Source organism: Dermochelys coriacea, chromosome 1 (assembly GCF_009764565.3).
Source record: "Dermochelys coriacea isolate rDerCor1 chromosome 1, rDerCor1.pri.v4, whole genome shotgun sequence".
In the NCBI taxonomy this organism is placed as follows: Eukaryota; Metazoa; Chordata; order Testudines; family Dermochelyidae; genus Dermochelys; species Dermochelys coriacea.
Genome location: NC_050068.2, coordinates 350,551,085 through 350,563,183, shown reverse-complemented (window position 1 = coordinate 350,563,183; position 12,099 = coordinate 350,551,085). Strand labels below are relative to the sequence as shown.

Here is a 12,099-nt window from a genome sequence, read left to right as displayed (position 1 = left end):
CCAGCCCATACTTCCTTAACTTGCTGACAAGAATGCTGTGGGAGACCGTGTCAAAAGCTTTGCTAAAGTCAAGAAACAATACATCCACTGCTTTCCCTTCATCCACAGAACCAGTAATCTCATCATAAAAGGCGATTAGATTAGTCAGGCATGACCTTCCCTTGGTCCCATGAGACACCTAGAATTACTTCTGCACATGAAAACCTAGCAATAGCCATGCTGGAAGAGACAAGTGGCCCATCTAATGCAGTATCCAATCTAATGCAATGTCACTCACCAGCTGCTTCAGAGAAAGCAGAAAAACAACGAATTAGTCATTTATGGAAGAAACTTAGGGAGGCCTGCAACTCAATAGTGGAAAAAAATTGAAAAACCCCCAACCTTCCCCATTGTTAAGTATCACAGAGTGTCTGTGCAAGATTCAGTCCTAAATTAAAAGTATCACTAGCACATCGTCTGAATGGTTATGGAGAGAGCGACTTGAATAGGATTCTCTAGTTAACAGAGGAGAATAAGTTAAAGTGGTTAGAAGACCCCTGAATCATGAGTATTTTTAGACAGTTTTTTACTCTGCCAGAGGACTTGTTCCTGAAGGCCTAATTAGTTAAAAAGAAAACTTTGAGTAACTCCGTCAACTGATCTAATTTTTTTCCTCCATGTTTTGGATGATTAGTTTGTTCCTAACTCCACATGTGGACAGGTGCGCATTACACTCTGCAGCTCTCTTTCCTCTAAAAATGTTATGGGCTAGCTACATTCCTGGGATCATTCAACTGACTTCACTGATGCTGCCGTGGGATATTTGGAAGCCTTGAATGGGAAATGTCCAATGTAGTTCAGGAGCAGTGGTGAGCAGGGGATGAGTAATCACTGTGACTGGTTTTATTGCTGACTCTGCCACTTGCTCCCTGGGTAACCTTTACCTCAATGTGCTTGTTCACCTCCACATCAACCAGCTCTCATAGTGATATTATGCTCGATGATCAGAGGCTTCCTCAAATCAAAGGACTTCAAAGCTCTGCAGGCTCATTACAGTTGTGTGTGTGCACAGGGCTGTATTATTTTAATAGTAGAATTTTTTCCTGGGATTCGAGGCCCCCAAATTATGGATTAGGATTCAAGGGTTCTCACAACAATTTTTTTGGCCTCTGAGAAACCCGTTTCTCTGTTCCTGCTTCCTGCAGCCCTTCAGCAACAGCCTGCCCTGGTGAGGGTGGGTTGGGAACTCATTGGCCACCGGTGGAGTCCCAGGGTCCCTGTACCCCAGCTGGGTGGGAGTGGGGGCAATGCCCAGGCAAGCGCCCCGGTGACTGAATGCCTCAGCTGCCTCCACTGACAAGAGCTGCCTGTCTCCAGAGCTGCATCACTGACATCGCCCCCACAGCTGCCACCGCCCCCACTTCACCACTTCCATGAGGCCCTGCCCCACCCCTTCCCTGCCCCAATTCCAACCCCTTCCCCAAAGTCCCCACCCCAACTCCGCCCCCTCCCTGCCCCTATTCCAACTTCTTCCCCAAACCCCCACCCCTGCCCCACCTCTTCTCTGCCTCCTCTCCTGAGCACGCGGCTCCCTGCTCCTCCCCCCTCCCTCCTGGAAACTGCTAAGCACTGCCAAACAGCTGTTTGGCAGCAGGAAGAGCCTGGAGGTAAGTGGAGGAGCGGGGATATGGCGTGCTGGGGGGTGGCAGGGGAGGGGAGCTTGGTGGCTGCAGGAAATAACTGGGGGTGGGGGGGGGCGTAGGAAGTTTGGTGGGCCACAGCAAATAGCTCTGTGGGCTGCATGCGGCCCGTGGGCCATGTGTTTGAGATCCCTGGTCTAGAAAATACTTAGTTCTGCCTCAGTGTAGGGGACTAAACTAGTGACCTATTGAGGTCCCTTCCAGCCCTACATTTCTGTCATTCTGTGATGCTGTACGTGTCAGGATCTTGTACTGCTCCTTTAAAACTAGCAGCAAGCCAGGCAAGAGGGGACTTGGGAAGGTCCTAAATGGAAGTTGTGCAGTGAAGGAGAGAGAGAGAGAGAGAAGCTGCTTGAAGCAGTGTAAATGCTTCTTGAGCGATTTCATCAACTACAATGGGGTTATTTTAAACTTGACCCAGTGTAACTGAGAGCAGAATTTGGGCCTGTTTTCAAATAGAGTTCCTTGTTCAGCATTAGAAGAAAGCAGCTCTTCCTCTGATTCTTTTCCATCATCATATGACATTCTCTTTAGCACTAATAATCATTTTAAATGGTTTGTCTCCTGTTACTTTTCACCATGTGTCTTTTTACAAAGTATCTGTTGTAAACTCCCATGGAGGCTAATGGAAGGCCAGGTGACTGAGTAGCTCAAGTCTCTGCTTTATACTATGAGGGTTCAGAGATGGGGATGGTTCTTACAAAGACTTTTGTATCTGTTATTCTCTGTGTCAAATCACGACACTGCCAACGCTGCCCTAATGGGTATAAACTCACTATGAATAAATTTAGGCTGGAAACGAGATGATTTCTTACCAGCACAGAAGGCAGGCTCTGGAACAGCAATGGATTCACTACAGGTGTTGGCTGTGATGTAAGATCTAAGGTACCAATTGATCTGGGGAGAATGACTGGTCTCTCAGGACTGGAAGCAACCTGAATGAGGTGTGCTTTCTGTTGTAAGTAAGTGACCATTTATCACTAAGTCCAGCATCTCTTGGTGGCAAGATAGACTGGAGAGTCTAAGGAAATGTTTCTCAAATGTGGACACCATGCTTGCATGCGGCCACCCATGGATTTTTTTGTGGGCATGAGAGCCTCCAAAGCATGGGCGGAGATGGGGCAGGAAAGCAGCAGCCTGTCTCTGCAACACCCACCGGTTGCTGCTGAATAGCTCCTTACCAAGGGCAGCGAGATGCGCTGCCATAGTGTTCGTGCTGGTGCTGCCAGCATGGGTAGGCGCTCTGCACAGTGCAGCCTCCTCGCAGGCTCTTGGTAATGCCTCTGGAGACATGCAGGCCCCAGAGGGAATGAACAGAACAGGTAATCAAGTGATCCATCCCCTGTTGCCCATTCCTAGTGCCTAGCAAACAGGCTAGGGACACCATCCCTGCCTATCCTGGCTTACAGCCATTGATGGACCTATCCTCCATGCATTTATCTAATTCTTTTTTGAACCCTGTTATAGTCTTGGCCTTCACAATATCCTCTGGCAAGGAGTTCTACAGGTTGGTAGTACATTCTGTGAAAAAATACTTTCTTTTGTTTGTTTTAAACCTGCTGCCTATTAATTTCATTTGGTGACCCCTAGTTCTTGGGTTATGAGAAAGAGTAAATAACACTTCCTTATTTATTTTCTCCACACTAGTCATGATATTATAGACCTTAATCATATCTCCCCTTAGTCGTCTCTTTTCCAAGCTAAAAAGTCCCAGTCTTACTAATCTCTCCTCATACAGCAGCTGTTCCATACCCCTAATTATTTTTGTTGCCCTTTTCTGAATCTTTTCCAATTCCAAAATATCTTTTTTGAGATGGGGTGACCAGATCTGCACGTAGTATTCAAGATGTGGGCATATCATGGATTTATATAGAGGCAATATGATATTTTCTGTCTTATTTTCTATCCCTTTCTTAATGATTCCCAACATTCTGTTCGCTTTTTTGGCTGCCGCAGCACATTGAGTGAATGTTTTCTAAGAACTATTCACAATGACTACAAGATCTCTTTCTTGAGTGGTAACAGCTAATTTAAACCTCATCATTTTCTATGTATAGTTGGGATTATGCTTTCCAATGTGCATTACTTTGTATTTATCAACACTGATAAATGATAGTGGAATGAAGATGGGAGTAAGAGATGGAAAAGAGTCAAAGGAAAGGAACAGAGGGAAATATACAAGAACACACACACACTGCACCTACTTTAAGGTTAAGAAACTTTTATTTATTGTATTTACAAATAATTTAATTGTATTTCTCTGGAATAAGAGGGCCATCAGAGCAGGGAATCCAGGTTAATTCTCCAGGGCATGAGAAATCATTTTCAATTTCATCAGAAGTGACCTTGCTCACTTGTTCTTCTTGCAGAGACAGTAGTGTTTTATAATACAATCCTTAGCATGGGACATTCCTTGTATAAAAAACACACAAGTGTCATTTGCTTCATAGACAGCTTGTGCTCCCACAGAAGACCTGGAAAAGAAACACCAAATTTCAGCAGGGTCTAGTCACAAAGGATTTTACAATCCCAACTTCCCCACTTACCTCACTGGTACCCTACTATTCTCTGTGCCCATGCAGCGCCCCACCCTGCCACCCCCAAGGGACACACCCCTTACAACATCTTTGGATACCTCAGCTGTGTGCAGGTGGGGTGTACCTGTGCGGCTTGGAAGTAAGCAACTCTAACATGTTTGTCAGCTACGCACTGAAGAAAGAAAACCAACCACAGCTTTAGGCATTGAGCCAGCTCCTCTGCTGCTGTAAGTCAGATCAGTCGTTCGGTGGGCCACGGCTTTCACTGAGAAAAATGTGCACCTTCTTTCCCGTTTGAATTGGTCTAGTTTCAACTTCCAGTTTCTTCTGCCTTTGTCTGCTAGCTTGACAGAGCCCTGAGCCCTTTGTGAGGTCCTAACTGGGGCAGATGCTTCATTGGTTTCTTTAAATTCTTGAAAAAAGAAAAGGAGTACTTGTGGCACCTTAGAGACTAACAAATTTATTAGAGCATAAGCTTTCATGAGCTACAGCTCACTCACGAAAGCTTATGCTCTAATAAATTTGTTAGTCTCTAAGGTGCCACAAGTACTCCTTTTCTTTTTGCGAATACAGACTAACACGGCTGCTGTTAACCTGAACTGGGCTGGACCTTTAAACCTGAATCTGAAACCTTTAAATTCTTGGTATGGCATCTCCAGCTCCTGTTCTAGGTCTTGTTTTAACTTCTGTTAGCCAGCTTCGAGTTTTGCAAGCATTTCCATTCTTTGTTCCCTCTTGGCTCAAGAGGAATGCCAACTCCCAGTTTCTCTCTTTGGACACTGGATCCCACTGTTAACTTCAACGCCAACCCTTTAGACCCAAGTGGCTAGCCAAAAACCCTTGTGTGTTTTTATACAAGGTCTAGTAGGTTGTTCCAGTTGGGGGAGGAATTGGTGATGGAATCACATCTTTCTTTTATGAAAATTTGTTTATGTAGAAAGAATCTACAAAGCCCCATTTCCCTAAACATAGGAGGACCCAAAGAACAGGAGACAGTTTTTGCTCATAGCTCCAAGGCTCTTTCAGGCAGCACCTGACCCAAAAGCCCTTTCTCTAGGCTTCTCTCTGGGCCCCACACCATCCAGGCAGGGTCTGGAGCTTTCCTCTGTTTCTGTGAGCATCTCTGCTTCTTTCCTTTCGCCCACCCTTTCCCAAAACAATTCCCAGCAAAGCCGTCCACCCACATAGTTCTCATTCCTGGGTCGACTTGCATATGCCATGGTTTAGGTGCGGGCTGCTATAAAGAAGCATGACTGTTTCCTACACTGTCTTCAAGGAAAGTTGGTGGTTACCTATAACACGTTGTATCTGCGTCTGAGAGCTGCATGAGATCTGTCACCTTGACACTTTGGCAGCACTTGTACAGCTTGTATTCCTCATAAAGTTGTTTGGTTTGAATGGAGTGGAATTGCTTAGGGTGGCCCAGGAAGCTATTGGGATGATACTAAGCAATTTAGGCTAGATATTAAAGAATACTTCCTAACAGGGTAACACAATGGAGAACACATTGCATGGACCAGTGCTATGCTGACCCACAGGAGGATGGATGAGCTGGGCTTTGCGTCTCTAATTGCCATTAGATTGAACCCCAAGGAACAGGATAAACAAAATCACCCAGAAAACACAGTTGGGACAATAATGTTCGTGAGTCAGATTGGGCCTTTCAGCCAGCCTTGAGTAAGGAGGGGTGTGTAAACTGCACCAGCCCAGGAGGCATTGTGACTCAGAGGGGATACTGAGGCACAGATCCTCCTATGTCCTCAGTGACCAAGGGGGTATGCACATGAGTGCCATTTGCTGAGTGCTGGCCCATGCCCAGCTCATCATGCTGGCTCAGCAGCTTTGACCAATGAGTGGCAGGTGGTGCAAGGCTTGGCCCATTCACCATCCACCTGTGCCAGGGAAGGAGGAAGCAGGGGAGCTGCCCACTAACCCCACGTGTCTGGAGCCAAGGCCAGGCAGCCCATGTCAGAGAGCTTTACCCCTGTGTGGGCCCATAGCCCCAGTCACAGTCTAGCCCGATGTTTCTTTGCCTTTTAAATACAGTCACTGTTCCTGGGATTAAAGCCAGGAGAGGAGAGAGCTTGGTCATAGAGGGGCACCGATCCACAACATATAGTTGCATACATTTCATTGAGGGGCAGCTGTTGTTCGTCCCACTTGGAGCTGTTAGTTAATTCTGGCTCTAGTGAGGAGGGGACACTTACAGATCCAACGTGAATGGTGACCCATCCAGCCAGACCCACTTCTTGAGGCTGGCTATGTAGGTCAGGCCAATCCAGTAACTGTAGTGCCGGCGGTACCTGAACTCGACACGGAACAATTTACGCGTCTCCCGTTTGAGGAACGCCTGTACAAGGATAAACACATGCACCATCAAACCCTGCTTCCTCCAGGGGATCCTGACTGCGAACATCCTCTCAGGTCGGGGGGTTAACAATTCTCTGGGCAGAGAAGAAAGCATAAGGAATCCCAACGCTCGTGTTTCAGTATATAAGAACAGAAATAGGGGAGGAATACATAGCTTCCTTGTTTGGGGTTCCTTGGATGCTGGCAGATTTGTCAGAGCTAGGCAGTGGGGACTCGACAGGATGGACGGGAACAACCCAGAAGTTGGGTGTGACAAGAACTGGGTCACTCAATAGCGGCCTGAAGCTACAGGGGACAATGCTATTGGGAGGGAGGGAGTTTAGTTCCAGTTCCAGCTGTGGGAGTGCCTGCTTTCAGCTTTAGAGGTCCGCGGTTCAATCCCAACTGTGTCAGCCACCCCAAGACAGGGGCTGTTGCACATTCACCACTTAAATCCAAAGTGGGAATAAAGGCTATAAATGGAGCTTCAAACACACACACACACACCCTTGGAGTCTTCTCCACATCAGAGCAAAGATGAAGTAAAGCCTTTAACCAGGGGGCAAATAAAGCATGTAAAAGCTTTTAAACAAAGTGGGTTTACACTGAAGTCAGCAGTATGAACCTAAGAATGGCTGTACTGGGTCAGCATGGCCCAGTGTCCTGTCTTCTGGCAGTGGCTGCCACCAGTTGCACCAGTGCAAATGAATAGAACAGGGCAATTATTGAGTGATCCATCCCCTGTCATGCAGTCAGAGGCTTAGGAACATCCAGAACATGGGGTTACAACCCTGATCAGCTTGATGACCTATCCTCCATAGCCTATCCAAAGGATAGCTTTGCTCAGCCAAACCTACCCCTTGGCTGCTAGCTTGCACTTCCTCCGATGTGCTCCAGGCAGGCTTCATGAGCCAGCCTCCAGCTGTTTCATGAGCCTGCTGATTAACTGTTTCCTTCCTGCTCCAAACCCTGACCTAGAGTGTTGGGACTTGCTAAGCCAGTCATTCTCCCACCACTTCCAGAACCCAGATGAATAGTATGTCTCATCATGAATGGACTTGACAATGACAGTGCCCTACAACAGTGGCTCTCAACCTTTTGAAACTACTGTACCCCTTTCAGGAGTCTGATTTCTCTTGCATATCCCAAGTTTCACCTCACTTAAAAATTACTTCCTTAAAAAATCAGACATAAAAATACTAACGTGTCTCAATAGACTATTCCTGACAAATGGCTGACTTTCTCATTTTTACCATACAAATATAAAATAAATCAATTGGAATATTAATACTGCACTTACATTGCAGTGTATAGTATATAGAGCAGTATAAACAAGTCATTGTCTGCATGAAATTTTAGTTTCCACTGACTTCACTAGTGCTTTTTACACAGCCTGTTATAAAACTAGGCAAATATCTAGATGATTTAATGTAACCCCTGGAAGACCTTTGTGTACCTCCAGGGATACGCATACCACTTCCCTAGAAAACCTTAGCTAGGTAGGCAGGCAGGCAGACAATCACAGCCCTCTAGCGTGAGCCAACCAATCCCTCAGCCTACTGATATCAATGTATTAAACCATTAGGTCAAATATTAGTAGGGGGGAGAGAATAAAAAACATAGTTTTACCATTTCTCCTTGAGAGTCCATCTTAACGAGTTTGGCACCCTGCTTCTTACAATGCTCTACACACTCTGGCCACTTTGCACTCATATTGGAGAAAAGGTAGCAGGTGTCACCACGCTGCACCCAGGTGTCCAGACAGGAGTCGCATCTACTGCCTTGGAAAACAAACACAGCTGGTGAATTTCTCCTTTTCTGGACGGCTTGGGTGTGCTACAGTGTCTTGTGTGGTATGTGTAGGTCATTTATCAGAAGAATGCATCCCAGGCTGTCTGGCTACGTGCTGGGATGGATCCTACCTCAGGTCACTCGCTCCCCATCTGTATTTGGTTGTTTTGTTAAAGGGGGCACCCTTGCCCTCAGCTCATTCCTCACCTTTGCCTCCTGCCTGCTTCTTCACTGAATCCTTGATCTTCTGGGTCTGTCCTTGGAGCATCGCCATCTTTCTCCTTGTTGCTTCCAAAACATGCAAATCTGAAATACACAGGGATAGATAATGCCAAATGCACCCTGTGAAACTAACGATGCAGCATGGGTGTGGGTCATTTGAGTGAAATCTTTGTCCTTTACACTTTGACAGTGAAGCCGCGAGATATGTCTTTGAACATTTCACATTCTTCTGGACGCTTGCAAAGACCAGAAAGGAAGGAAAGTTTGTTTCTCAAAACCCCATATTAGCCATCTGCTTGTGTTAGGGCAATGAAGAGCTAGAGAGATGGAAAGGGGAATGGATGCCATTGGAATTGGAGAAGCCATTTCAGAGGGCTGATCATGCCTCACCCTTCATATATGGATCTCACCCACCCATGAGGAATGGGGAGCAGCCCGATTTGCAGCAGCATTTCCTGGAACCCTGCAGAGGGCTGTCTGACAATCTGAGAATCTATACAGGAAAGGGCACTGGTAGGGCCGTGGGAGCACTGGGTGATCTGGAATGGAGAGATGCACATCACCCTCCCACAACAGCCCTCAGAAGTTCCCCAGATAAAAACAATACAAAGGCCAGATTACTGCTCCACAGCTAGTAGGGAACCCCCTTTTCATGGGGGGCAAGGGAAAGCCGCTAGGGAGTCAGATGACAGAGCCAGCATGGTGGCACATGAAATAACATGTTCCTGGTGAAATCAGGGTCTCCAGCAGATACTCACACTTGCCAATCAAGCCCAGCAGTACAATGAGAAACACCAGACTACAGACCCCCAGAATCAACGTCAGCAGCTGCCAGTGATGAGGCCTGAAAGGAACTTCTAGTGGAAAGGAAAGGGGAAGACAAGAGTCAAGCCCCACTCCTGAGACTCTGAGCCTGATTCTCAGGGCAGAATCAAGCTCCCCAAACCAGAACTAATCAACCAGGGCTGAAAACTCCCTCAGAAACACCCCCCGCTTGTGGGATGCTCCATAAATGCTGGTATCTCCACGTGTAGATATCAGGGCCAGGTTAGCCAATGCTACCAAAACTCTAACCAGAGTTCTCCCAGGCTAGGGGGCCCTACCACTGGGTAGGGTGTTTCCTCCTCACTCGCCAATGCCGTATAGCATGATGGATGAGCTACTCTAGTTGAATTCTCTCCTCCATCTGGGAGAAGTAAGGCTGGGGCAGGGAGATTGCATTGCAATGGCCCTGGAAGCTGATTAAGGGTATTATCAGGGCCCTCAACATTGCTTGGGCCAACCCTGGAGACAGCATCCTGTGTTTATCCCAAGATGTGGCCTGCCAGTTTGGGTCAGCCTCCCTGTACTGAAAGGGCTGTTAATTCTCCATGGTCCACACAATCCACGGCCTCTCCACTGAGGGGGACAGTTAGTGCCAATTGTAATGCTGTTCTCTGGGATGAGGGCAGACTGCCCCACTGGAACCAGGAGAGACTCCCCCTCAGTTTACTGCACACAGGCCAGCGAGCCACCATTGGAGGTCTGTGAGGAATCTCTACATTCAACTGTGACACTGGGGACAATGGGCAGGATCGGGCAGACGGGGTGTGCTTATGGGCGGTAAAAGCCAGGAGATCTTAGGGCAGCAGGTTCCATTCCTCCCCTGATCACAGCCCCTTTTTCTGTTCAATGAGGGACAATTTCCAGAGAAACATGGAGACTCCGCTGCCAGGCCACAAATCATGTGGACAGTAAAAGAACGCCCTGCCCCTGCATCCCTGCTTCTTTCTGGGCTTTGGCGCACCCTCTCCACCCCCCCCCCCCCGCCCAGGCTTCATGAGGGGACTTTGACAGGCCCCTCAGCACCATGCACACAAATCACATTTGGTGCCTAATGCTTGAGGATGCCCTGGACAAACCTCCAAGCCCCAGCCGCCAGAGGGCTTGTCTACACTTGAAATGCTACAGAAGTGCACTGCCCAGCCATAGCATTTCAGTGTAGACACTGCCTATGCCAGCGGAGGGGCTCTCCCATTGCTGTCGTTAATCCATCTTCCTGACAGGCAGTAGCTAGGTTGACAGAAGAATTCTTCCATCAACCTAGTGCTGTCCACACTGGGGGTTAGGTCGGCTTAACTACGCCACACAGAGGTGGGGATATTTCACATCCCTGAGTGACATAGTTAAGCTGACTGAATTTTCTAGTGTAGACCAGGCCTGAGTCCCCATGGGAGTTGCTGCTGTGATGTAAAATCCCCTTGATCTTCACATACTTACTGCCAAAGGGGAAGACGGGCTTCTTGCGGGCCTCTTGGCTGGCCCCTCCCTCCTGCGGCATCTCCTGCCTGGCTTCTCCCTTCTTGGGGGTCTCTGGGATGATCTCTCCCTTCTTGGGGACCTCCTGCCTGGCTTCTTCCTTCTTGGGGGCCTCTTGCCTGGGTTCTCCCTTTTGAGGGGCCTCTGGGCTGGCCTTTCCCTTCTTGGGGGCCTCCTGCCCAGTTTCTTTACTCTTTGGGCATTCTTGGCTGGCCTCCCCTTTCTTGGGAGCCTCTGGCCCAGCTTCCCCCTTTGGGGCAGCCGCTGGGTTGGCACCCCCCTCAGCCACTGGGGCAGGTTTGATTTTTGCCTGTTTCGACAGCATTTTCTCCCTGTATTTCCTCTTAAATGGCAGGAGCTGAAATCAGAATGACCTGGCACAGGGGCTCCTCAGAGAGGGACGGGGATACTGGGGGTTGGGCTGGAAACTGGGGGAGCTCAGGCTGTGGCCATCTCAGGGGCCACACAATGTCTCCTCACCCCACCCCACAATACCCACCAGGCACCCTTCACCCTGAAACACCCAGTGGGGGTCCTCTGCCCCTCCGATGCCCCTTGGGACCTCGTCCTCCCCTCACCAGGCCGAGCTGCCCCCACTCGCCCCCAACGGGCTGCGTTGTTCTGAGGATCAGGGCCTGGCGAGGCCGGGCGGGGGCCGTGGGGGGGCGGCTGCCCTCGATTCCCATGGAGACCGAGCTGCCTGGAGCCCTCCCGGGCTGTGCCCAGCCAGGAGCCCACGGGCAGCTGCCAGCCCAGCCGCCCCTTAGCGCCCAGAGCCGGCTGGGACAGTCCTGCCCCTGCAGGGCTCACCACAGCCCGCCTGGCTCCGTTAGCGAGGCTGCTAACGGGGGCTGCCCTCCTTGGCTTGGCCTGCCACAGCCCATTGCAGGGGGAGGCAGCGCCAGCCCCCGCTGGGCCTGTAACGATGTTTGCTCCTAGGGGAGGTTTTTGCCGTGGCCCCTGCTGGATGCTCCTGGAGCCGCTCCGGGCCCTGCAGTGCAGAGACTTGGGGCCTGATTCTCCACCCGCTCACCCCGAGGAAACCAGGAGTTAGGCCATGACAGCCACTGGAGAGTTTCCTGGGGGCTGAATGGTTTGGGTCTAACTGAAATCTTTGGCCTTAATATAGGGGTATCTGGGGGAGATTTCATGACCTGTGAAAGGCACCAGGTCAGTCTAGATGACGTACAGCCCCTTCTGGCCTTAATCTGTGTGAAACAATG

The 12,099-nt window shown here is 49.1% G+C and overlaps 1 protein-coding gene across 1 annotated transcript; it reads right to left on the bottom strand.

The window, feature by feature from the left end:
* Positions 1 to 3,889: 3,889 nt before the first annotated feature.
* Positions 3,890 to 11,363, bottom strand: LOC122457040 (C-type lectin domain family 1 member B-like). The gene is made up of 6 exons (XM_043499828.1): positions 10,838 to 11,363; positions 9,337 to 9,435; positions 8,564 to 8,662; positions 8,195 to 8,346; positions 6,424 to 6,566; positions 3,890 to 4,153 (listed from the first exon to the last, which is right to left on the bottom strand). The coding sequence occupies exons 1-6, from the start codon at positions 11,199 to 11,201 to the stop codon at positions 4,030 to 4,032; spliced, it is 981 nt and encodes a 326-aa protein (XP_043355763.1). The 5' UTR covers positions 11,202 to 11,363; the 3' UTR covers positions 3,890 to 4,029.
* Between the last annotated feature and the right edge of the window lie 736 nt (positions 11,364 to 12,099).

What these genes read in the sequence shown, in the direction of transcription:
- LOC122457040 (XM_043499828.1), bottom strand. Translation starts at nt 11,201, where the DNA reads ATGCTGTCGAAACAGGCAAAAATCAAACCTGCCCCAGTGGCTGAGGGG. An exon ending in GCCCGTCTTCCCCTTTGGCA is followed by an intron (nt 9,436 to 10,837) that starts GTAAGTATGTGA and finishes CCTTTCCACTAG; the next exon opens with AAGTTCCTTTCAGGCCTCAT. An exon ending in GCTGGGCTTGATTGGCAAGT is followed by an intron (nt 8,663 to 9,336) that starts GTGAGTATCTGC and finishes TGTGTATTTCAG; the next exon opens with ATTTGCATGTTTTGGAAGCA.